At 39.5% G+C, this 25506-nt stretch overlaps 1 protein-coding gene across 1 annotated transcript in view; it reads right to left on the reverse strand.

Moving 5' to 3' along the window:
- Window positions 1-15410, reverse strand: part of UPP2 (uridine phosphorylase 2) — a 44351-nt gene extending 28941 nt beyond the window's left edge. Inside the window, exons 1-2 of the mRNA XM_060151488.1 lie at window positions 15343-15410; window positions 10343-10460 (exon numbers count right to left, since the gene is read on the reverse strand). Of these exons, the coding sequence (XP_060007471.1) occupies window positions 10343-10460; window positions 15343-15404 (180 nt within the window). The 5' untranslated portion in view covers window positions 15405-15410. The remainder of the gene's footprint in view (window positions 1-10342; window positions 10461-15342) is intronic.
- Between the last annotated feature and the right edge of the window lie 10096 nt (window positions 15411-25506).

Below are 25506 nucleotides of genomic sequence, written 5' to 3' on the forward strand. Positions count from 1 at the left end.
TTTATTAATTATGATAGATGATTTAATTAATCAGAATTATCCTTATGTAAGGGTCCTGGAAAAGTCATTGTGAAGCATGAACCTCAAACCTAACATTTGAATTCAGGTAAAGTCCAATTAATGAGTATCAAAGACAGCCTTGATCAATTTACTCTTGGAGCATAAACATCATAAACAGCAGTAGGAAAAGATGAAAAGATGAAGCAAAAGATTGAGGGAGGCCATGAAAGAGCAAAGAGCCGCTGACTGCAGAGGAGTAGGGAAATGGGCGGGTCACATCAGATCAACCCACACCATCACACCTGTGCCCTAGGAAAGACGGGAGGGGGAGGGAGCAATGTAGCCCCTACTGTTAATGAATATCATAGGTTTATTTCTTCTCCCCACCCCGCCACCCTTCCTTCCTTCTCCTCCTCCTCCTCCTCTAGCTAACCGCCTCCTCCTCTTCCTCCCCTTTCTTCAATGCCCCCTGTCAATTAATGGACTATTCTCAGTTATGATGACTCAAAAAGCCCAGCTAGTGCAGTGGGCAAGAACCCTGGAAATTGGACTTAGAAGAATTTGGTCCAAGTCCTAGCTCTGCCACTATATGGTGTAATTTGTTAACCACCTTTGACCACTCTGAATTCAATTTCCTTGTTTTATGGAGGAAATGAATATCTGCTACACCGACCTAAAAGAGGGAATGTGAAGATTTGAGGTAGTGGGTCTGAGAGCTTTTATTTTTGTTCTTGTAATTGCTAAAGGAGTGAATAAAAGTCAGATGAAAACTGCACAATTCTCTAGCGGTGGGACTGTGATTAGGTGTAGGCCTTTTAGAAAACAAAAAAAATTTTTAAGTTCATTCCCTTTGACCATTTCTGTAAATCTTAATAGACTTAAATGTAAAAAAAATTATAGGTACAAAAATATCCATTTGAGTGTGTTTATGATAGAAAATACTTCAACATTAAAGTCAATAGTAGACTATGTAATGTATGGCACAGGCGCTTGGCATCCATAAACCATGTGTTTCAAAGAGAACATTATAATATGGGGAAATGTTAATGACATAAAGTTAAGTGAAAAACACAGACTGTAAAGTTATGTAATTCCAACTATTTAAAAATCTATTTGTTGGGACTTCCCTGGTGGTCCAGCGGACAAGGCTCCATGCTCCCAATGCAGGGGACACGGGTTTGATCCCTGGTCAGGGAACTAAGATCCCACATCCCACATGCCACATGGCGCGGGCAAAAAAAAAAAAAAAAAAAAAAATCTATTTGTTAAAAAGAACTGAAAGAAAAGAAAATAGGTTGATGGCATCGTTGTTTAGCTGGTAGGGGTTTTTTTAGACGTGTTTTTAAAAATCATTGTTCTAGATTGGTTCAAGATGACAGAGTAGAAGGACATGCACTCACTCCCTCTTGCAGGAGCACTGGAATCACAACTAACTGCTGAACAATCATTGACAGGAAGACACTGGAACTCACCAAAAGAGATACCCCACACCCAGAGACAAAGGAGAAGCCTCAGTGAGATGGCAGTAGGGGTGCAATCACAATAAAATCATAACCACTAGGTGGGTGACTCACAAACTAGAGAACAATTATACCACAGAAGTCCACTCACTGGAGTGAAGGTTCTGAGCCCCACATCAGGCTTCCCAACCTGGGGGTCCAGCAATGGGAGGAGGAATTACCAGAGAATCAGACTTTGAAGGCTAGTGGGATTTGACTGTAGGACTTTGACAGGACTGGGGGAAACAGAGACTCCACTCTTAGAAGGTACACACAAAGTAGTGTGCACATCAAGACCCAGAGGGAAGGAACAGTGACCCCATAGGAGACTGAACCAGACCTACCTCCTAGTGTAGAGGGTCTCCTGCAGAGGTGGGGGGTGACTCTGGCTCACTGTGGGGACAAGGACACTGGAAGCAGAAGTTCTGGGAAGCACTTCTTGGCATGAGCCCTCCCGGAGTCCACCATTACCCCCACCAAACAGCCTATAGCCTCCAGTGCTGGGCTGCTTCAGGCCAAACAACCAACAGGGAGGGAACTCAGCCCCACCCATCAGCAGACAAGCAGATTAAAGTTGTACTGAACACTGCCCACCAGAGCAACACCCAGCTCTGCCCACCACCAGTGCCTCCCATCAGGAAGCTTGCACAGGTCTCTTAGATAGCCTCATCCACCAGAGGACAGACAGCAGAAGGAAGAAGAAATACAATCCTGCAGCCTGTGGAACGAAAACCACATTCACAGAATGATAGACAAAATGAAAAGGCAGAGGACTATGTATCAGATGAAGGAAAATGGTAAAACCCCAGAAAAACAACTAAATGAAGTGGAGATAGGCAACCTTCCAGAAAAAGAATTCAGAATAATGATAGTGAAGATGATCCAGGACCTTGGAAAAAGAATGGAGGTAAAGATCGAGAAGATGCAAGAAATGTTTAACAAAGACCTAGAAGAATTAAAGAACAAACAAACAGAGATGAATAACACAATAACTTAAATGAAAAATACACTAGAAGGAATCAATAGCAGAATAACCGAGAAGTGACCTGGAAGACAGAGTGGTGGAATTCACTGCTGCAGAACAGAATAAAGAAAAAAGAATGAAAAGAAATGAAGACAGCCTAAGAGACCTCTGGGACAACATTAAACACACCAACATTCACATTATAGGGGTCCCAGAAGGAGAAGAGAGAGAGAAGGGACCCAAGAAAATGTTTGAAGAGATTATAGTCGAAAACTTCCCTACCATGGGAAAGGAAATAGCCACCCAAGTCCAGGAAGTGCAGAGAGTCCCAGGCAGGATAAACCCAAGGAGAAACATGCCAAGACACATAGTAATCAAATTGACAAAAATTAAAGACAAAGAAAAATTATTAAAAGCAACAAGGGAAAAATGACAACATATAAAGGAACTCCCATAAAATTAACAGCTGATTTCTCAGCAGAAATTCTACAAGCCAGAAGGGAGTGGCACAATATATTTAAAGTGATGAAAGGAGAGAAAATACAACCAGGATTACTCTACCCAGCAAGGATCTCATTCAGATTTGACGGAGAAATCAAAAGCTTTACAGACAAGCAAAAGCTAAGAGAATTCAGCACCACTGAACCAGCTCTACAACAAATGCTAAAGGAACTTCTCTAAGTGGGAAACACAAGAGAAGAAAAGGACCTACAAAAACAAACCCAAAACAATTAATAAAATGGTAATAGGAACATACATATCGATAATTAACTTAAATGTCACTGGATTAAATGCTCCAACCAAAAGACACAGGCTCGCTGAATGGATACAAAAACAAGACCCATATATATGCTGTCTACAGACAACCACTTCAGACCTAAGGACACATACAGACTGAAAGTGAGGGGATGGAAAAAGATATTCCATGCAAATGGAAATCAAAAGAAAGCTGGGGCTTCCGTGGTGGCGCAGTGGTTGAGAGTCCGCCTGACGATGCAGGGGATGCGGGTTCGTGCCCCGGTCTGGGAGGATCCCACGTGCCACGGAGCGGCTAGGCCCGTGAGCCATGGATGCTGGGCCTGTGTGTCCGGAGCCTGTGCTCTGCAACAGGAGAGACCACAACAGTGAGAGGCCTGCGTACCGCAAAAAAAAAAAAAAAGAAAGCTGGAGTAGCCATACTCATATCAGATACAGTAGACTTTAAAATAAAGAATGTTGCAAGAGACAAGGAAGGACACTACATAATGATCAAGGGATCAATCCAAGAAGAAGATATAACATTTATAAATATATATGCACCCAACATAGGAGCACCTCAATACATAAGGCAAATGCTAACAGCTGTAAAAGAGGAAATCAACAGTAACACAATAATAGTGGGGCACTTTAACACCTCACTTACACCAATGGACATATCATGCAGACAGAAGATTAATAAGCATGGACTTGAGGACACGGGGAGGGGGAAGGGTAAGCTGGGACGAAGTGAGAGAGGGGCATTGACATATATACACCACCAAATGTAAAATAGATAGCTAGTGGGAAGCAGCCACATAGCACAGGAGATCAGCTCAGTGCTTTGTGACCCCCTAGAGGGGTGGGATAGGGAGGGTGGGAGGGAGACGCAAGAGGGAGAGGATATGGGGATATATGTGTACGTATAGCTGATTCACTTTGTTATACAGCAGAAACTAACACAACATTGTGAGGCAATTATACTCCAATAAAGATGTTAAAAAAAAAGAAAATAAGGGAACAGAGGCTTTAAAAGACACAAAAGACCAGGTTGATTTAATTGATAATTATCAGACATTCCATCCCAAAGGAGCAGATTACACTTTCTTCTCAAGTGCACTGGTAACATTCTCCAGGATAGATCACATCTTGGGTCACAAATCAAGCCTCGGGAAGTTTAAGAAAACTGAAATCATATCAAACATCTTTTCCGATCACAACACTATGAGATTAGAAATAAATTAAGGGAAAGAAACGTAAAAAACACAAGCACATGGAAGCTAAACAATACGTTACTAAATAACCAAGAGATCACTGAAGAAATCAAAGAGGAAATCAAAAAATACCTAGAGACAAGTGACAATGCAAACACGGCGACCCAAAACCTATGGGGTGCAGCAAAAGCAGTCCTAAGAAGTTTATGGCAATACAATCCTACCTCAAGAAACAAGAAAAATTGCAAATAAATAATCTAACCTAACATCTAAAGGAACTAGAGAAAGAAGAACAAACAAAACCCAAAGTTAGTAGATGGAAAGAAATCATAAAGGTCAAAGCAGAAATAAATGAAATAGAAACAAAGAAAACAATAGCAAAGATCAATAAAACTAAAAGGTGGTTCTTTGAGAAGATAAACAAAATTGATAAACCTTTAGCTAGACTCATCAAGAAAAATAGGAAGACTTAAATCAATAAAGTTAGCAATGAAAAAGAAGTTACAACGGACACCGCAGAAATACAAAGCATCATAAAAGACTACTACAAGCAACTCTATGCCAATAAAATGGACAACCTGGAAGAAATGGACAAATTCTTAGGAAGGTATAACCTTCCAAGACTGAACCAGGAAGAAACAGAAAATAGGAACAAACCAATCACAAGTAATCAAATTGAAACTGTGATGAAAAATCTTCCAACAAACAAAAGTCCAGGACCAGATGACTTCACAGGTGAATTCTATCAAACATTTAGAAAAGAGCTAACACCCATCTTTCTCAAACTCTTCCAAAAAATTGCAGAGGAAGGAACACTCCCAAACTCATTCTGTGAGGCCACCATCACCCTGATTCCAAAACCAGACAAAGATACTACAAAAAAAGAAAGTTACAGACCAATATCACTGATGAATATAGATGCAAAAATCCTCAACAAAATGCGAGCAAACGGAATCCAATAACACACTAAAAGGATCATGCAGCATGATCAAGTGAGATTTATACCACGGATGCAAGGATTCTTCAATATACAAAAAATCAATCAGTGTGATACACCATATTAACAAATTGGAGAATTAAAAACCACATGATCATCTCAGTAGACGCAGAAAAAGCTTTTGACAACATTCAACACCCATTTATGATAAAAACTCTCCAGAAAGAGGGCATAGAGGGAACCTACCTCAACACAATAAAGGCCATATACGACAAACCCACAGCAAACATCATTCTCAATGGTGAAAATCTGAAAGCATTTCCTCTATGATCAGGAAGAAGACAAGGATGTCCACTCTTGCCACTGTTATTCAGCATAGGTTTGGAAGTCCTAGCCATGGCAATCAGAGAAGAAAAAGAAAAGGAATACAAATTGGAAAAGAAGTAAAACTGTCACTGTTTGCAGATGACATGATACTGTACATAGATAATCCTAAGGATGCCACCAGAAAACTACTAGAGCTAATCAATGAACTTGGTAAAGTTGCAGGATACAAAATTAATGCACAGAGGGACTTCCCTGGTGGCGCAGTGGTTAAGAATCTGCCTGCCAATGCAGGGGACATGGGTTCAAGCCCTGGTCCAGGAAGATCCCACATGCCGCAGAGCAATTAAACCCGTGTACCACAAATACTGAGCATGCGCTCTAGAGCCTGCAAGCCACAACTACTGAGCCCGCATGCCACAACTAGTGAAGCCCACATGCCTCGAGCCCGTGCTCTGCAACAAGAGAAGCCACCACAATGAGAAGCCCACGCCCCTCAGCAAAGAGTAGCCCCCACTCACCACAGCTAGAGAAACCCCATGCAAAGCAACGAAGACCCCATTGCAGCCAAATAAATAAATAAATAAATAAAAATTAATGCACAGAAATCTCTTGCATTCCTATACACTAACAACGAAGGATCAGACAGAGAAATTAAGGAAACAATTCCATTCACCATTGCAACAAAAAGAATAAAATACCCAGGGAAACAAAAGACCTGTATGCAGGAAACTATAAGACACTAATGAAAGAAATTAAAGATGATACAAACAGATAGAGAGATTTACCATGTTCTTGGATTGGAAGAATCAATATTGTGAAAATGACTCTACTACCCAAAGCAATCTACAGATTCAGTGCAATCCCTATCAAATTACCAATGGCATTTTTTACAGAACTAGAAAAAAAAATCTTAAAATCTGTGTGGAGACACAAAGACCCCAATAGCCAAAGTAATCTTGAGGGAAAAAAACGGAGCTGGAGGAATCAGACTCCCTGATTTCAGACTATACTACAAAGCTTCAGTAATCAAGACAATATGGTACTGGCACAAAAACAGAAATATAGATCAATGGAACAGGATAGAAAGCCCAGAGATAAACCCACGCACATATGGTCACCTTATCTTTGACAAAGGAGGCAGAAATGTACAGTGGAGAAAGGACAGCCTATTCAATAAGTGGTGCTGGGAAAACTGGACAGCTACATGTAAAAGTATGAGATTAGATCACTCCCTAACACCATACACAAAAATAAGCTCAAAATGGATTAAAGACCTAAATGTAAGGCCAGACACTTTCAAACTCTTAGAGGAAAACATAGGCAGAACACTCTATGACATAAATCACAGCAAGGTCCTTTTTGACCCACCTCCTAGAGAAATGGAAATAAATACAAAAGTAAACAAATGGGACCTAATGAAACTTAAAAGCTTTTGCACAGCAAAGGAAACCATAAACAAGACCAAAAGACAACCCTCAGAATGGGAGAAAATATTTGCAAATGAAGCAACTGACAGAGGATTAATTTCCAAAATTTACAAGCAGCTCATGCAGCTTAATAACAAAAAAACAAACAACCCAATCCAAAAATGGGCAGAAGACCTAAATAGACATTTCTCCAAAGAAGATATACAGACGGCCAACAAACACATGAAAGAATGCTCAACATCATTAATCATTAAAGAAATGCAAATCAAAACGACAATGAGATATCATCTCACACCAGTCAGAATGGCCATCATCAAAAAATCTAGAAACAGTAAATGCTGGAGAGGGTGTGGAGAAAAGGGAACCCTCTTACACTGTTGGTGGGAATGTAAATTGATACAGCCACTGTGGAGAACAGTATGGAGGTTCCTTAAAAAGCTACAAATAGAACTACCATATGACCCAGCAATCCCACTACTGGGCATATACCCTGAGAAAACCATAATTCAAAAAGAGTCATGTACCAAAATGTTCATTGCAGCTCTATTTACAATAGCCCAGAGATGGAAACAACCTAAGTGTCCATCATCGGATGAATGGATAAAGAAGATGTGGCACATATATACAATGGAATATTACTCAGCCATAAAAAGAAATGAAATTGAGCTATTTGTAATGAGGTGGATAGACCTAGAGTCTGTCATACAGAGTGATGTAAGTCAGAAAGAGAGAGACAAATACCGTATGCTAACACATATATATGGAATTTAAGGAAAAAAAATGTCATGAAAAACCTAGGGGTGAAACAGGAATAAAGACACAGACTTACTAGAGAATGGACTTGAGGTTATGGGGAGGGGGAAGGGTAAACGGTGACAAAGCGATAAAGAGGCATGGACATATATACACTACCAAACGTAAGGTAGATAGCTAGTGGGAAGCAGCCGCATAGCACAGGGAGATCAGCTCGGTGCTTTGTGTCCACCTAGAGGGGTGGGATAGGGAGGGTGGGAGGGAGGGAGATGCAAGCGGGAAGAGATATGGGAACATATGTGTATATATAACTGATTCATTTTGTTGTGAAGCTGAAACTAACATACCATTGTAAAGCAATTATACTCCAATAAAGATGTTTAAAAAAAAAATAAAAATAAAAATAAAACCCACGCACCTATGGTCAACTAATCAATGACAAAGGAGGCAAGGATATACAATGGAGAAAAGACAGTCTCTTCAATAAGTGGTGCTGGGAAAACGGGACAGCTTCATGTAAAAGAATGAAATTAGAACACTCTCTAACACCATACACAAAAATAAACTCAAAATGAATTAAAGACCTAAATGTAAGACTGGACACTATAAAACTCTTAGAGGAAAACATGGGAAGAACACTCTTTGACATAAATCACAGCAGTACATGTTTTGACCCACCTCCTAGAGAAATGGAAATAAAAACAGAAATAAACAAATGGGATGTAATGAAACTTAAAAGCTTTTGCACAGCAAAGGAAACCATAAACAAGATGAAAAGACAATCCTCAGAATGGTAGAAAATATTTGCCGACAAATCAATGGACAAAGGATTAATCTCCAAAATATATAAAGAGCTCATGTAGCTCAATATTAAAAAAAACAAACAACCCAATCCACAAATGGGCAGAAGACCTAAAGAGACATTTCTCCAAAGAAGACATACAGATGGCCAAGAGGCACATAAAAAGCTGCTCAACATCACTAATTATTAGAGAAATGCAAATCAAAACTACAATGAGGTATCAGCTCACACCAGTTAGAATGGGCATCATCAGAAAATCTACAAACAGCAAATGCTGGAGAGGGTGTGGAGAGAAGGGAACCCTCTTGCCCTGTCGGTGGGAATGTAAATTGATACAGCCACTATGGAGAACAGTGTGGAGGTTCCTTAAAAAACTAAAAACTAGAATTATCATATGACCCAGCAATCCCACTACTGGGCATATATCCAGAGAAAGCCATAATTCAAAAAGACACATGAAGACGCAACAGGGAAGACATATGGGAACATATGTTTATGTATGACTGATTCACTTTGTTATAAAGCAGAAACTAACACACCATTGTAAAGCAATTTTACTCCAATAAAGATGTAAAAAAAAAAAAAAAAAAAAAAAAAAGACACATGCACCCCAATGTTCATTGCAGCACTATTTACAATAGTCATGTCATGGAAGCAACCTAAATGCCCATTGACAGACGAATGGATAAAGAAGATGTGGTACATATGTACAAGGGAATGTTACTCAGCCATAAAAAGGAACAAAATTGGGTCATTTGTAGAGACATGGATGGATCTAGAGACTGTCATACAGAGTGAAGTAAGTCAGAAAGAGAAAAACAAATATCGTATATTAACACATATATGTGGAATCTAGAAAAATGGTACAGATGAACCAGTTTGCAAGGCAGAAATAGAGACACAGATGTAGAGAACAAACGTATGGACACCAAGGGGGGACAGCTGGGGTCAGGGGGGGAGTGGTGGTGGTGGGATGAATTGGGAGATTGAGATTGACATATATACACTAATATATATAAAATAGGTAACTAATAAGAACCTGCTGTATTAAATTTAATTTAAAAAATAAAAATCTTTGTTCTTATTTATATTTTCCCAATTTTAAATAATGAACATGAGTCATTTTAATAATTAACATATATATTAAGATAAATAATACTGACATAAAATTTTCCTAGTAGCATTCCAGAAACAATTATTTCATAATATTTTTTATGAAATAACAAAAATCTTAATAATATGAAATATTGAATAATGGTTGTTTTCAAGAAGTGGTATAAGATAGTATTTTTAGTTTTGTTGAGTTATTTCATGATTTGATAAAATGAGAATTAGTGAGGTTCATCTATAATTGAAGATGTTAAATAGTGAACTGAATCGTAATGAATTCTGAACACCCAGCAGTATTGTCAGTAAAATTGTATTTATCTTTAGGGACCAGAAGAGTCAAATAACCATGTTTGCATTAGATTTAGTTTGGGAACCTTTATATCTTGTTAAGGTGGAAATGACTGTTCATGATGTACACATTCTAAATTGTTTCAGAGAACGAGCACAGCTTTTGTTCTTATTGGGACCTCTGACATTTCTCTAGCCAAAGGTGTAAAGTTTATATTAGGAAAATAAGGAGAAATATCACCAGAGGAAACTCAATTGTTTTTCCTAAAGTTAGAAATACTTTTACCTTTACATCCCCAAACATTTCTGGTAGGTTGTGTGTTTTTGTTCCTAAATCCAAGTGATAGAGAACATCTTCATCCATAGAGTCCAGGTAAGGATTTTTAACATGAACAAAACCTTTTCTGAAAAAAATAATAAAAGAAGGTGTAAAGGAATTTGGAGGGATACCACACAAAAGGGAAATATCAGTCTACACCTATGATAACCACTAGCCCAAATATTGGGCAAAAACCTTCATTTAGGATTAATTGATTTGTAAGGAAGCAATGTGGTATAATAATGAATAAAAATGGCTAATATTTGTTGTGCACTTACTATGTACCAGGCATAGCATTAAGCATGAAAATTTTACAATGTCATGAAAACTGCATATAATAAACACATTACCTCGTTTAATCCCATGACCATTCTATTAGGTAAGTAATACTAATAATTCATAAGAAGCCAAGCCTTACAGAAGTTGAGAAACTTGTGCAAGATTATACAACCAATAGATTACAGAACAGTCATTTCTACCCAATTCTGTCCAGCCCTGGTGGCTATTTTCTATCTTCGAAAGAGAGGCTGTGTAACATAAGCTACTGGGCTCTGGAATCAGACTGCCTGGATTCCCCTGCCAGTTCAACCATATATATACTAATTGTGCAACCTTGGGTATATTATTTTATCTTTGTTGTTTGGCTTCCTCATCTGTAAGATTGGTATAGTGAAAATAATAACTGCTTTGCAAGATTGCCTAAGGCCTGAATGAGATAATGTTTGTAACACAGCTGACGTACAGTGAACATAGAATAACTAACTCTCATTCTTATACTTCCCAACATGGAGGACCTGACAGGTACTAGCTTTAGAAAGACTGACATGAAAAAGTAGGGTGTGGCAAAGAATGCAATGTGTTCATCAAACCCCAATTCTTTTTCCTCCTGGGCACATTGCTAGACCACATTCCCAGCTTCTCTTGCGGTAAAGTGAGGTCATATGACTGAGTTCTGGCCATTGGAATGTGGGTGGAAGTGATGTGTCTACCTCTAGGCCTGGCTCCCAAAAAACTAGTATCTCCCTCAAATTTGTTTCTCTTCCTCTCTCTCTCAGTGGATGTGCAGAGTAGACACCAGTCCTTTACTCCATCAGCCTGTTTTGGATTGAGCAAGAAGCCACTGACATTTTAAGCAGCATTAGCCTGCTGACCAATAAGAGGTTCTTTGTTAACATACTATGAAATGATCTTTTTTCATTAGAAGATCTAAATGAGAAGTAAGTGAAGCAGGATGATGGGGTCAAAACAGAAAGCTGAATAGGATCCTGCAGAGACTGAATGTAGGTATAACAGAAAAAGGAAGACTAAACAGGCACAGAGTTCTAAAGCAACAGGATTTAGAGCTTATAAAAAAGAAATGCTCAAGAAAAAGCATGAAGGAAAAGAAGTGAGACTAAAGAGCTTGGAGAAAGGGGAAGTGATCAAGTGCAAGACCTAATTTTAGTAATCATGCAAAACCATAAGAGTACAAAATTATTGTAATAAGGAAAGTAAGACTTAAAAACAGAAGGTAAGGTAAGAAAGAGGACACTTCAAAGTAGAAACTCTATTTTCCAGCAGCCTCCTTCCACCAGATGCCCAGAAGAGAATGTGGAGATATTACTAAGAAGCCAATGGAAAGACAAGCTTACCAGAAAGAAAGGACTACAACTAGAAGGCCTTAAAGCCATTCTTTTTTAAAAAATTCATTTTGTTGTAGTATAGTTGATTTACAGTGTTGTGTTAATTTCTGCTGTACAGCAAGGTAATTCATTTATACATATACATACATTCTTTTTCATATTCTTTTCCATTATGGTTTATCCCGGGATCCTGAATATAGTTCCCTGTGCTGTACAGTAGGACCTTGTTGTTTATCCATTCTATATAAACTAGTTTGCATCTGCTAATCCCAAACTCATAATCCATCCCTCCCCCATCCCCTCTCCCCATTGGCAACCACAAATCTGTTCTTTATGTCTGTGAGTCTGTTTCTTTTTCGTAGATAAGTTCATTTGTGTCATATTTTAGATTCCACATATAAGTGGTATCATATGGTATTTGTCTTAAAGCCATTCTTGATGTCAGCCCATCACTCCATTACCCAGTGCAGTTCAGTGGTTATCCGTTCGCTCCCACTCATCTTGGGTGTGACATCCCAGCACCACCCTGGCCATATCAGCCATTCTGGTGATGCCGTGGCTGCCAGCCTTCCTGCCCTTTCCCCTACTGCATGAACACTGCCTCACACCACAGTGGATCCAGCCATCTTTACCAAGAACCATCTGGAACTTCTCTGCTCTACGGTCCTCCCATTTCCCTCCAAATACCTTAAAACATCTTAACAAAAACCTTGTATGTTTCTGTATCTCCAATGGTCCTCAACCTGACTGTGCATTAAGATCACCAGGGGGTTTTGAAGAAAATACTGTTGCTCAGGCCCCAATTAATTTAGACTCTGAAATTATTTTTTAAATCTTCCTGGATGATCTGATGTGCAGCCAAAGTTAAGAACCCCTGCTTTAGACCTTTGTTCCTGAAACATCCTTCTCCTTGCCCTCAGTTTTTCACCTATTAGTATCCTACTCATTCTTCAAGGTCAAATTCAAATATCACCTCCTCTGTGAAGGCTTTTCCAAGTATCTTTCCTCTCTGGTCAGTATGAATTCCCCCCCACTGTGCTCCTAAAGCATTTATTTGGCATTTCATGTGTTAATTTTCTGCCTTCCCAGAAAGATTTTGAATTCCCTCATGCAAGCTGTCTCATGTATCTTTTTAAATTCCTAAATATTTAAAAATTTTATTTGTTAAATTAACTGTTCAGGAAGTAGAACAGCAATACTATTAATTTCAAAAACATTTAGGACAACAGATTCTTAATTAGTTAGTGGATAGCTGGTTTCAAACAGAAAGCATTCCATGATGCACTTTCCTACATCAGAAAAAGCATCAAAGCCTCAAAGCAGAAGGACACCTTCTTTCTTCTCTTGCTGAGGGGCAGGAAGATATTTACCCACTGTCCCTTGCTAGACAAAGTGTGGTCAATGAACCAGGAGCGTCAGCAGCATCGCCTGGACAGCGTGTTAGAAATGCAAAATCTCAGTCCCTACCCTAGACATACTGAATTACAATCTGAATTTTGACTAACTCTTACGTGATTCCCATGCACATTAAAGTTTGAGAAACACTGCCATACACTTTATCTTCCAGTTTCTATTATGCTTTCGGTTTTACTCTCCCAAAACTGCTTTCACTATCTGGAGATTTTTCCTTTGGATTCCCAGCTGAATCTATGAATCATCACTCTATGAAAGAGTGTCATTCATCTACTCCAGTGAGTCAAGCTCTTAACTACATATCAGAGTCACCCGTGGTGCTTAGTACTGATACCTGGGCCCAACTCCTAGAAATTCTGATTGAGTTGGTCGAGGAGTTCTGGGACTTTGTATTTTTTAAATCACTGATCTACTCCACCTCTCCTATCTTCAAGAAGAAATTCTCAGACTGGGATAACCATTCATTATATTCTCTTGTGTTAATTATAATACTCCTCTTAATTCATTCTTTAGTTTTCTTTGATGTCTGTCCCAATGTCTAATGATCTCTTGGTCCAAAAATTGGGACAGGGAGACATCTATAGAAGATTTTTATTCCATTAGGCTCATTAAGAAGCACTTCTAAGATGTTCACTCTATCAGTGGCCAAAGGAAGGACCAATTTGGGGTATCATGCCAAATTTAACCCAGTATGAATCAGACAATTGCAATACTTCAGTCTTTCCAAGATACATAATTTTTATTAAATAGACTTGCATTTACTGTTTTCTCCTCTATCTTCTTTTTCAGTTTTTCCCAAAAACGTAAGCCAAAGATGCAGTTGGGAATAAAGTCTTTTAGCAAACTATGACATGCTATATAGCATGGTCAGTATTAAATATTGGTAACCAAAGTAAAGTGCTGGGTGAGCAGTCTTTCCATTTTACCATTACCTTCATTTTCATAATGTTTCCCTTTCCTTCTCCTTGGCTTCCCTGAAGAAATGAACACAGTGGGAGGCTACCTCTGTTTGGAATGGGTACGTGGAGCATTTTGTGAAATGCTGTCCTGATGGAGCCTTTAAGCCAGACATTTAGAAGGAACTTACAAAAATTCCTTAAGCCTCATGAAGATTAATGCTCTATTATGTTCTGTGAACCTGGGGCAGGAATTGGAGCTAAATTTGCAGACAGCTTTGGCAGATTTATGTCTACCCCTGAGATGAATAACCTACACGGTATTTTAGAAGTGCATTCTATGTAAAGTCCACCACAAAGCACGTGAAATCACTTCATAATAAGCTGCAACACAGTTACATCTCCCTTAGACACTGGGAGGCCCCTTTAATTATTTCTCAGATACAGCCCACGGTCCTGGGATTAAAGACTGAACTCCAGGCTGAATTCCAGGCTGAACTGTGAATTCGTTCATTCATGCATGTTTTGTGTGACTTGTTTTGCCCCACTTTCATTTTTCTTTAATTGAGATGTGATTGACATATTGCCCCACTTTTTTTTTTTTTTTTGCGGTACTCAGGCCTCTCACTGTTGTGGCCTCTCCCGTTGCGGAGCATAGGCTCCAGACGCGCAGGCTCAGCGGCCATGGCTCACGGGCCCAGCCACTCCGCGGCATGTGGGATCTTCTCGGACGGGGGCACGAACCCGTGTCCCCTGTATCGGCAGGTGGACTCTCAACCACTGCGCCACCAGGGAAGCCCTGCCTCACTTTCTTAGATGAGCTAACCCCTTCTAAGAACTGAGAAATGAAAATGCCATTGAGAAGAAAATTGGCATTGTTTTTATTTCGTTATGTATTCTGAACTGTGTTCCAACTATATGATCTCTAAACTTAAGAAACTTACATAACTGTAGAAATCCATCTTCTGAATATTTAATATAAAATCCAAAGAACCTCCCATCTCATCAAAACCAATAAAAGATCAAAATTACTCACCCAACATATGTATTCCTCTCAGATCTCTTGGATGTATTGGAAGCAGGAAAACTCGAAGTCATACTTTGTATTATGAGGATAATCACTCTTAAGTTGATATCAGGAAAGAAAAATATTGTGATTTACTATTAAATTATAGATCAAATTATGGTAGAATGACAATTTAGAATGCCACTCTCCCTTAAAACTTGTTTTCTTCCGAAATTGCTAATGGAACTTTTCACTTAGCATTCTAAACTCCCTCATTAATTCAAAAATATTCTCCCTGACATGGCCTTTTAAACTACAGCCCAGCTCTCAGAGCAACACTTCCCCAAGAAGATAGGTTCCCTTTGAAGGTGTGGCATCCTACCTCTTTAATAGGTTAGGTTTGTTAGCTTGTTAACTGTTGACCAACACACCTTTCCCTTACATCTGGCCTTGGTCCAGCATGGGTCTGGGGTAACACACAGACTTATTTACTTTTAGACAACTGTATATGGTTGCAAGTCCTCCATTGATTTCCGTAACAAATCCACCAGGTTGTCTCAGAATGTGTCCAGTACACATGAGAACTTTCAGTTCCCAAACATTTCATTTTCTCACCTCATCCTACCTCTCATCAACTTGTTTTCATTCTTTGTGATCACAAGTGAGAAAAACACACAAAGTCAGGACCTCAGAACACCCCTTCATCTGAACTTTGCCCATTCAAATTCACACAGAAGTTCTGATAAGTAAACAAAGCCTGTTTCCCAGGACCTCTTTATTTAGCTAAACCTGAGGTTGCCTGTAAAATCCAATGAAGCAGCTGTCCGAAGTCAACACAGGTAGAATAACAAAATACAGACTAGTATTTTCAGAAAACAGGGTACCTCTGTTAAGAAATCCATGAATTTACTATATTTGCTGCTGCTTCTCACTTTATACTTCTGGGGACAGAAAATCTAAAAGACTTTAGAGGAACTTTATCCTGTTTCCCTTTGGCTCCGCTCTGATGGCAATCAGCTGAAGTTCTATGATGGTGAGAGCATTAGGAATATTAGTCTCATGACTTTCAAGCACATCAGAGCTTAAAATGTCCATAAATGCCCAAACAGCAGCAGATACAAGGCATTTCATAACGTGCATGGATTTCTCTGTAAGAATGTGTGTAACAGTGAAGAATCAAATGCCCACATCTTACTAGGGAGCTCCATCTTAAGAAATACTCCTCTTCCTGGTGATAGTCGTTGTAGACAGACCCCTCGAATTCCATGCTGGCCTCCTTTGGTCCATCTTGGTCAGCTAGCAAAGTTTACAGATTGAGAAGGAAAGAGAATAAGTAGGGAACCAGTGTAGCAGCCTAAATCTTGCCACTGCCACCACCAAATGGACATTTGTCACTTTGCCCTAGGCATCCAAAAATCGCCAAGGAAACTGATCTTGATGAAGGTAATGACAACTTTGAGGCAAAATAAGCCTGCCCATGTGTGTTGCTTGTAACTTGGGATGGTAGTTCCTGTTTGTAGTTTATAATAATACATATTTTCTCTGACCTCATGACCCACCTCAGAGCGGTGTACCTGCTGCTCTTTCCCAACGCCCACTGAGAGTTTTCAGACTCAGCATGCCCACTTACCACTGCTGGGGCCTTCCCACTTGTATTTGGTATTCCATGCTCTATCTCTCAATTTATTGTTGGGTATAATGAGGACGAACCCCACCCAATTCCAGTCTGGCATTTACCTCTGGCTCTGACAGGTGAAAATATTAGCTAATTAGATAAGTGCTAGATGATTAATTACTCCAGCAAATTAATTAGACTAATTAACGTGTTGGTTTCCAATACAGATTCTGTCAGCCAATGATCTTTTTTTTTTTAATTGAAGTATAGTTGATTTACAATGTTGTGTTAGTTTCTGGTGTACAGTAAAGCGATTCAGTTACACATATATATGTATATATTTATATTCTTTCTCATATTCTCTTGGGTTATGGTTTATTACAAGGTTCCTTGTGCTGTACAGTAGGACTTTGTTGTCTATCTATTTTATATACAGTAGTTTGTATCCGCTAATCCCAAACTCCTAATTTATCCTTTCCCACCCCCTTTCTGCTGGGATAACCGTAAGTTTGTTTTCTGTGTCTGTCAGCCAATGATCTTCATCACTGACAGTGCCAGGTAATGCCAGCAAAGATTTATGGACCCCATATAACAGCTCCCCGGGACATTATGTAAGTGGTCATCATCTGGGTGAAATGCAGAATAGTCTTGTACAATCTATGAAAGCAGAGTATTAATTCATGTTTTCTGAGTAGTCTTCTTTTTCCTAGTTTTCAGTCTTTTTAAGACTCAATCCTACTCTTATGATAGATTGTTCCTCGATAATTTTTTTTAATTATCCATATTGCAAAAGGCTAGTCACCTGAACAGAATGGGAAAAGTTTTCATTTTTAGAAAGCATGCACAAGGCAAACTCACGCCATCACTGGGCGTTTTGTGAACAAAGGCCACGTGCCAGGAAGAGCCCATGACTAAGCAGCACAGCTTTGAGATTAGCAGAGGCTGTATCAGTTCCACCAGATCCATGCTCCACAGTGTCTGGCCTGGGGCAAAACATTTCTCTTCCCACTGTCGTCCTCCATTGTGCCAGCAATTTCTTATTCTCGCTCTCATGAAAATTTTCTCTGTGCTTTAATTTTGCCCCTGAACCTCTAATGTTGGAGAAAAGAAATCAGAGTCCTGGCGTGCAACTGGGTAGCATTTGGCTCTCTCCCCAGTTGACACATTTTCTGCTGAATCTGTGCTGTTTACTCATGTAGACTTAGGACCATACTCTCCCCCTAAAACAGTGCTCCTATCACGCTGGGGAGGGACATAACTAGGAATTTGGGGCTCTTAGAACCTTGCTGTAAAGCCTGGGTATCTACCGAGTATCAGACACTGAGCCAAATTCTTTTTTTCTTTTTTTTAATAGATTATTTATTTATTTATTTATTCATTCATTCATTTATTTTTGGTTGTGTCAGGTCTTTGTTGCTGCGAGCGGGGGCTACTCTTTGTTGCAGGGTGTGGGCTTCTCATTGCGGTGGCTTCTTGTTGCGGAGCACGGGCTCTAGGCGCGTGGGCTTCAGTAGTTGTGGCTCGCAGGCTCTAGAGCTCAGGCTCAGTAGTTGTGGTGCAGGGACTTAGTTGCTCCGCGGCATGTGGGATCTTCCCAGACCAGGGCTCTAACCCATGTCCCCTGCATTGGCAGGCAGATTCTTAACCACTGTGCCACCAGGGAAGTCCCCACTGAGCCAAATTCTGAGAACACAAAGAGGATGAAATGGATGGGTGTCTTCCCTAAAGGAATTTACACTCTAGTGGGGAAGAGAGATGGGTGGTAAATATGATGGGTGCTTTGAGAACTCAAAGGAGAGGTCCTGAATCCAGGCTGGAGGAAGGGGGGGTGGGGCGTTTCTAGGAGGATGTGATGCCTAGGCTGAGTTCTGAAGAAAGATGAGGTCCCCAAAAATATTGCTGAAGGTGGAGGTGGGGTGAATATGAGAAGCCTGTGCTCCCTGCCCATGGAACAGTGTGCAAAATGCACAGAAGTGACAGAAAAAGCATCACATTGAGAGAACTATTAGTAACACTATGTGGCTTTACTTCTGTGTATTTGCACCAGAACATCTCAGACAGGGCCTTTGGTGGCTTTCAGTTTTTGAGATTCTGGTATTTTGAAAAATAGAGAAAGGCCAAAACAGACTTACAGTAATTGTAATATATTTTAAATGTTGACATTGAATGAACTGGCATCTTAACTCTTTTAATAAATGATAGTCAAGTTGTGCTATTCACAAGATATTGCAGGGCTATTAAAACATTTCTTAATTCATCGCACACTATAAGTTTAATGGAACACAGTTTAAGAGTACCTTATGTTCTTCCCTTTCTTTCAGTGTAATCAGTGAATTATGGGTATATGCATATAAAGTCTAATTTTAGACCGAAGGCCCCCCTGGACCCACGGGGCTGGGCCTGCCTCCCAGAGGCCATGCTGTGGTGCCCTGTTCCTTCCTCCCAGACGATCCCTTCTGCCGTGGCCCAGAATCTCTGCTCTTAGGGAGACTCTCCATGAGGTACCCATTGAAGGTCACATCCATCCATCTGAGGCTGAAGCAAGCACCCTCGCCCAAGAAACAATCTCACACACACACACACACACACACACACACACACACACACACCCCAGCACCAACCTCACAGCCTGGTGGAGATAGGGGTGAGAATGCACAGCAAAGTCCCCACATGCACTCCCTTCTTTTTTCCCTCTTTCTGTGCAGGTCTCTCAGGGTGGGGATGGGGTAACAAAGAGTCCCTACCTCTGCCACAGCAGACCCCCAGCTCCACCATTTGACCCATATAGCACCATCGATGGCTTGAAAGAGCTCAAAAATGACTTGTTATCCATTCAGATGCTAAGCAGTTTTTTTTTCTTTTATTCATTCAGCAAATATTTACTGAGTATACACTATGCTCCAAGAAGTCTAGGAAGTGCTGGTGATAACGGCGTGAGTAGGATAGTTCTGGCTTCTGTGATTTCTTCCACAAACAGATTGACACTCCATGAATAGAGGAGATGCAGGTTATCACCCATCTCATACTACCTTTCTATAGTCTGTAACACATGTATTAAGTGTATCTGCATCATTCTATTCTTTAGACCTAATAACTAAAACTTACTGAATCTTTGGCTCTTTCCTTAAGTGTTTACTTTCTTTTTTTTTTTTTCGGTACGCGGGCCTCTCACTGTTGTGGCCTCTCCCGTCGCGGAGCACAGGCTCCGGACGCGCAGGCTCAGCGGCCATGGCTCACGGGCCTAGCCGCTCCGCAGCATGTGGGATCTTCCCGGACCGGAGCACGAACCCGTGTCCCCTGCATCGGCAGGCAAGTCCTTCAAATGGAAAGGACTTAACTTACAACTGCCCTGCCTGCTTTGGTGGCCTTTCTTACTGGGAATACAACTCCCACAGTGTGATGAAAGCTTACATTTCCTGTTCCCCAATGGCTGATCTTAAAACCAACGCCAGTGCCTCAGTGATTTAATAGCCACTCTGAGAAGCCAGCAAAGGTCAGCAGTACACCCCGAGTGGCTTGATCAACAGAGGCGCTTAAGACTGAAACCACTTGACTTCTGAATATACTTGACTTCAATTTTTAGAATGTTTCTGTTCTTAATGATGTTAGAGAAAAGGAAACGTGAGACAGAATACCAAAGAAAATTCTAGAAAAGCTCTTTTATTGGAAATGAAGCATGATAGTTTGAATCAATAGCAGACAGGAATAAAATTAAAATGCTTTCTCTAAGTTCAAAATAATCACTCTTGACTCAGAATGGAAATCTGAGGACAAGGAAAAATAATGCAAAGAATAAGAAGCAGAATGTCTGTAACAATAGTGATTAATTAAGCATTATGCCAGGCCAGATTCTGGACTATCTCTTTCAGTCCTCACAACAAGCCTCTGAAATGGGTCTTATTATTTTCCCAATTTTCAGATGAGGCAGTTGAAGCCCAAAGAGGTTAAATGAGGTGCCTAAGATCCTACAATAAGTAACCTGAGACTGGAATTCACACCTACGTCTGCCCAACTACAGAGGTGTGAGAACTCTTTCTATTTCACCACTGTTTTTAAATTTTGGTGTCCTTTAAAGAAGACAAGCGTCCAAGGAGTATGGCATCAACAAGAGAAGGGAATTTGATGTGCATCTTAAAGGTGGTGTAGGACTGGGATGTGAAGAGCATCTCTGCAATACCTTAACGTGCTGGTCTGAAGGGTTGTTGATTTCATGCATTTCCGGGAAAGGAAGGCATAGCTAAGCCATAGCTGGTGTGAGCTCTGTGGAAAACGCTGAAGTGAAATGGCCCCAGTAAAATGGTAGCCCAGTCCTAACGCAGATTTTAAAAATCATCTCACTGCCAAAATTTAAGTTGACCTTTAAAATGTGCCTCAAACACACCTTAACTTACAGTTTAGCTCATCTCAGGCTTACTACTTCCCATGGTTTTACCCCCAAAGCTGAGTCCAGTTCAACACCCTGCCTGCAGCAAGTTCTGTCTTGCTCCTGAGCTGTCCCTGAAAAGGGAATTAAAAGGCACAGAGCTGAGAGACTCCTAATCATTCCGATGACTTTGGACCTTGGAGATTAAAACCCATGTTTGTTTCTCAGCACCAGATATGAAAGTGCCCCAAGTGGAAGGTGAAGAATATTTTAAATCAGACTCGCACTTGGAAGGAAGCTCTGTGAGTTTGACAAACCTCACAACATGAGAGGGGGGCTATTTTCCTTGGAACAAAAGGAAGGTTCAGTTCTAACCTCTCACAAAAAACCAAGGTTATTACTGCTGCAGTTCAAAAGGGCTCAGATGGGAAAATAATGCTAATACTTCATGGAGGTGGTGAATTCTAGGCCCAGAAAGTCATGAAATGTCAAAGCTGCCTGATTCTAATTTGGGTTTAGCTGAGGCACAGAGAACGGCATGTTTTATGGTGCTCTGCTAACACTACTAGGTGCAATACATTGAGTTAAACATTAATTATTTTGCTGAAGAAGTAGGAAGTCTTGAGTACATAATCATGATTACAGTTAAATTTCTGTTAATGCCTCACCTTAGGAATGTCATGACTTTCCAAAAGTGTGATTCCTTTGAACACTTCACCTTAGCTTTGCATTTCATTCTCTGCTGTGATGATTGTTGGTGCTTCTCTGAATATTTTATGTTAGTATCTTTACATTTTAAATTATGAAATATTTCAAACATATAAAAATGTGCAGTTGTAACAAATGACTGTGAAGTTGCCACACACATTTTACAATTTCTAACATTTTGCCATATTTAATACAAAAAAAAAATTTTTTTTAATGAATTCATTAAAACCCTCTCCACCTTCTTTCTCCTTGGATTACTTTTGCTTTCTCCCCAGAGGTAACCACTACTCTGAGATTGATGGATATCTTCCTAGGGCATGTTTCGTAACTTCTACTTGTAAGTGTATATATGTATATATGTGTGTGTATATATATATATATATATATATATATATGCTATACATGCACAGCACGGGCAGATTTAAGGTATATACATAAAAGCTACTCATGTAGTTATAATGTACTTATAAATACATACTTTAAGGTATATATATACATATATATATATATATATATATATATATATATATGGCGAGAGAGAGAGAGACAGGAGAATACCATACATATTCTTTGCAGTTTCCTTTTTATAGGTTGCCTTATACCTTACATTTTTAGGTTGCTTCCAGTTTTTCCCAGTGAGCATCCTTATATATATATATCTCCTTGTGTATGCAATGAGAGTTTCTCTAACGTCTGGACATATATTTGCACGTATTCAATTTTACTAGGTATTATTACACTGCCTTACAAGGTACCAAGTTATACGTATGCTAACAGTGTATAATATGCCTTATTTTCCCATATCCTTGGCAATAAATCTGGTGTTATTAGCTGTTTAATTCTTTTGACAACGTGATGGTCATAAAATGGTATCTCTTTGCTTCATTTTACATTTCCCTGATTATTAGGAAGGTCAAGCATTTTTTGAGTTAAATACATTTACAAATATTTTGACTACTGATGTATTTTTATTCATTTCTTCTATCTTATTTTGTGTTTCTAATTATATAGAGAGATATAGAGAGCACTTCTTTTCACTTCTTTCCTGCCTTCTATAGAATGATTAGGTTCTCTGTAGACTCCATGTCCCTCTGTTGATTTTGAAGTTATATATACTATTTCTGTTCTTCTAATAGTTACCCTTACATTTTAACAAGCATGCTTGACTTAACAAAATTTTTGGTTAATTAATGCCTTGACTCTTCTCCCGAATAACACAAGAAACTTGGAATTCTTTAACTCTAGCTATTACTTCATGTTTTCCATGTGAAGCAGCTTAATCTACCCTGTTTTCAGGTCCCCCCACCCCCATTAGTCATTATTATGGCTATTGTGGTATTTTCAGTTAATAATAATTTCCATTATCCACATCCGCCAATGTCTTTGATCATTGTTGCTTCTCATATCTTACTCCTTCCTTCTGTGTTTAATTTCTTTCTTTCTAAAGCACATTATGTAATAGTTCTTCAGCATGGGCTTTTGTCTGAAAAATGCCTTTATTTTGCCCTCATTTTGCAGTGATTTTTTAGTATGGTATAGAATTCCAGATTGATGGTTATTTTCCCTCAGTCCCCACAGGATATTAGTTCATTGTCTTATGGTACCTGTTGTTGCTGATGAAGAGTTTGCTTTCATTTACTTATTTATTAGAGTAAGTAATCTCTCTGTTCTTCCTTGTGGCTTTGAAATTTTCTCTTCATATTCTCAAGTTTGCATTTAGGTGTGAGTTTTAAAAAAATAAAATTCTTCTCAGGGCTCGTCGTGCTTCCAAATTATGAGAAAATAGGTCTGTTATAAACTCAGGAAAATTCCCACTATTTCTTCCTTGGATATATTGTCTTCTCTGGCACTCCGGTTAGATATATGCCAGGCCATGTCAGTCCGTCCTCCTAATGTCTTAACTTTTTCATATTATCCTATTTCTTTGCTTCTCTGCTACAAACTGAGAAATTTTCTCAAGCTTTTCTTCTTCACTCATTCTCTTTTTAGGTGTGTTTAACCTGCTGTTTCATTCATCTGCAATCTGTTGCAGTAACATCTTAAATTTTTCACATCTCCCTGTATCCATACCCTATTCCACGTACCTATGCAATGCAATGTCCTCTCACCATGAAGAGCCCCACTCTTGACTCGGGGCTTAATCATTTCACTGTTTTGATCAAGAAAACGAGGCAGAAGTGACAGCATGTCAGTTGTTTGTGCCCTCGCCCTATCATTGTCATAAGAACATGCTCACTAGTCTGCTGGAGGATGAGAAACATGTAAAACGGAGCCCGGTCACCCCTGTCACCCCAACTGAAGACAGCTTGGATCAGCCAATAGCCAGCTGACCACGCCCCCATAAGTGAGCAAGCCCAGCCAAGGGCAGCAGAGTCACCTAGCCCCAGCTGGTGCTAGGAATGTAAGGAACAAATGCCTGTTGTTGCACAGCTCTCAAGTCCAGGGCAATAGCATTACTCTGGCAATAGACAACTGATACACCACCCGCTGGGGTTCTTTTCAATGAATGTTTTTCACTTGTAGATATTCTAATTGTTACTTTTTCAAATTTGCCTATTCTTTGTAATTCCTATTGTTTCTATATGTTTCTATTCTGTCTTTTGTCTACTTAATCATTTTAAACATAACCATTTTATAACTTCTTTCAGACTGTTAAATTATCTCAAGTTCTTGGGGTGCTCATCTTTCTGTTTGTTGTGTCCACTGACTTCTCTCATAAGAGATTGTTTCCTCATTTTATGTATAATTTTAACTTTTGAGCCCATATTTGTTTTTTCTATGTGTGTTCAGTATAGATAGATTTAGGAAAGTGTTCCAAGGCAGTGGTCTTGTATTTGCTTCTGCTGGGAGCTCCAAGGGTATCCCCAGTCCAGGACCAGATTTACATTAATTTCATGTCCTGAGGATTTCAGCACCAGGTGGCTAGCATAAATTGTTATTCTATGACCACACATCATACTTTGTTTCAGTTTCTCACTGGAAACTTTTTCTATTCATATCTGCTGACAGAGACAAACTTCCTTTACATTTCAAGACTGGTCATCTGAACCTTTAATCCTCTTTCACTGAAGGTACAGAATTGCCAAGGTCCCAGCCTAATGCAAGAGTTTCAGGTCCAAATTCCACCTCCTATGGGTCAGGACCATATGTGTGTGTGTCCCATAAAACCCCAGCACCTTGGCATGAGGGTCTACTCCAAGGTAGATCTTCACTGGGCCACGATGACATCAGCTTGTGAGCTGACACTCTTCATTTCTGAAATTCAGGATTAGCTTTGTTCCTTAAAGTTCACCCAATATTGACTTTTACACAGTATTCCTTTTTATTTACTTTAGGAGAAATGTCCATGTTGCTCAGTTTTCCATGTTGCTTGCACATGCTTTGTTTAGTAAGCACAGACAATTGCTTGTAAAAATTAGACAGAGAATATTTTTGAACTGACCCAGTCCTCAGGCAAAAGAAAAACATGGTTCATAACAAAGAATATGGCTCAGTTAACAAATTGAAG

Source organism: Lagenorhynchus albirostris, chromosome 6, assembly GCF_949774975.1.
Source record: "Lagenorhynchus albirostris chromosome 6, mLagAlb1.1, whole genome shotgun sequence".
Classification (NCBI taxonomy): domain Eukaryota; kingdom Metazoa; phylum Chordata; class Mammalia; order Artiodactyla; family Delphinidae; genus Lagenorhynchus; species Lagenorhynchus albirostris.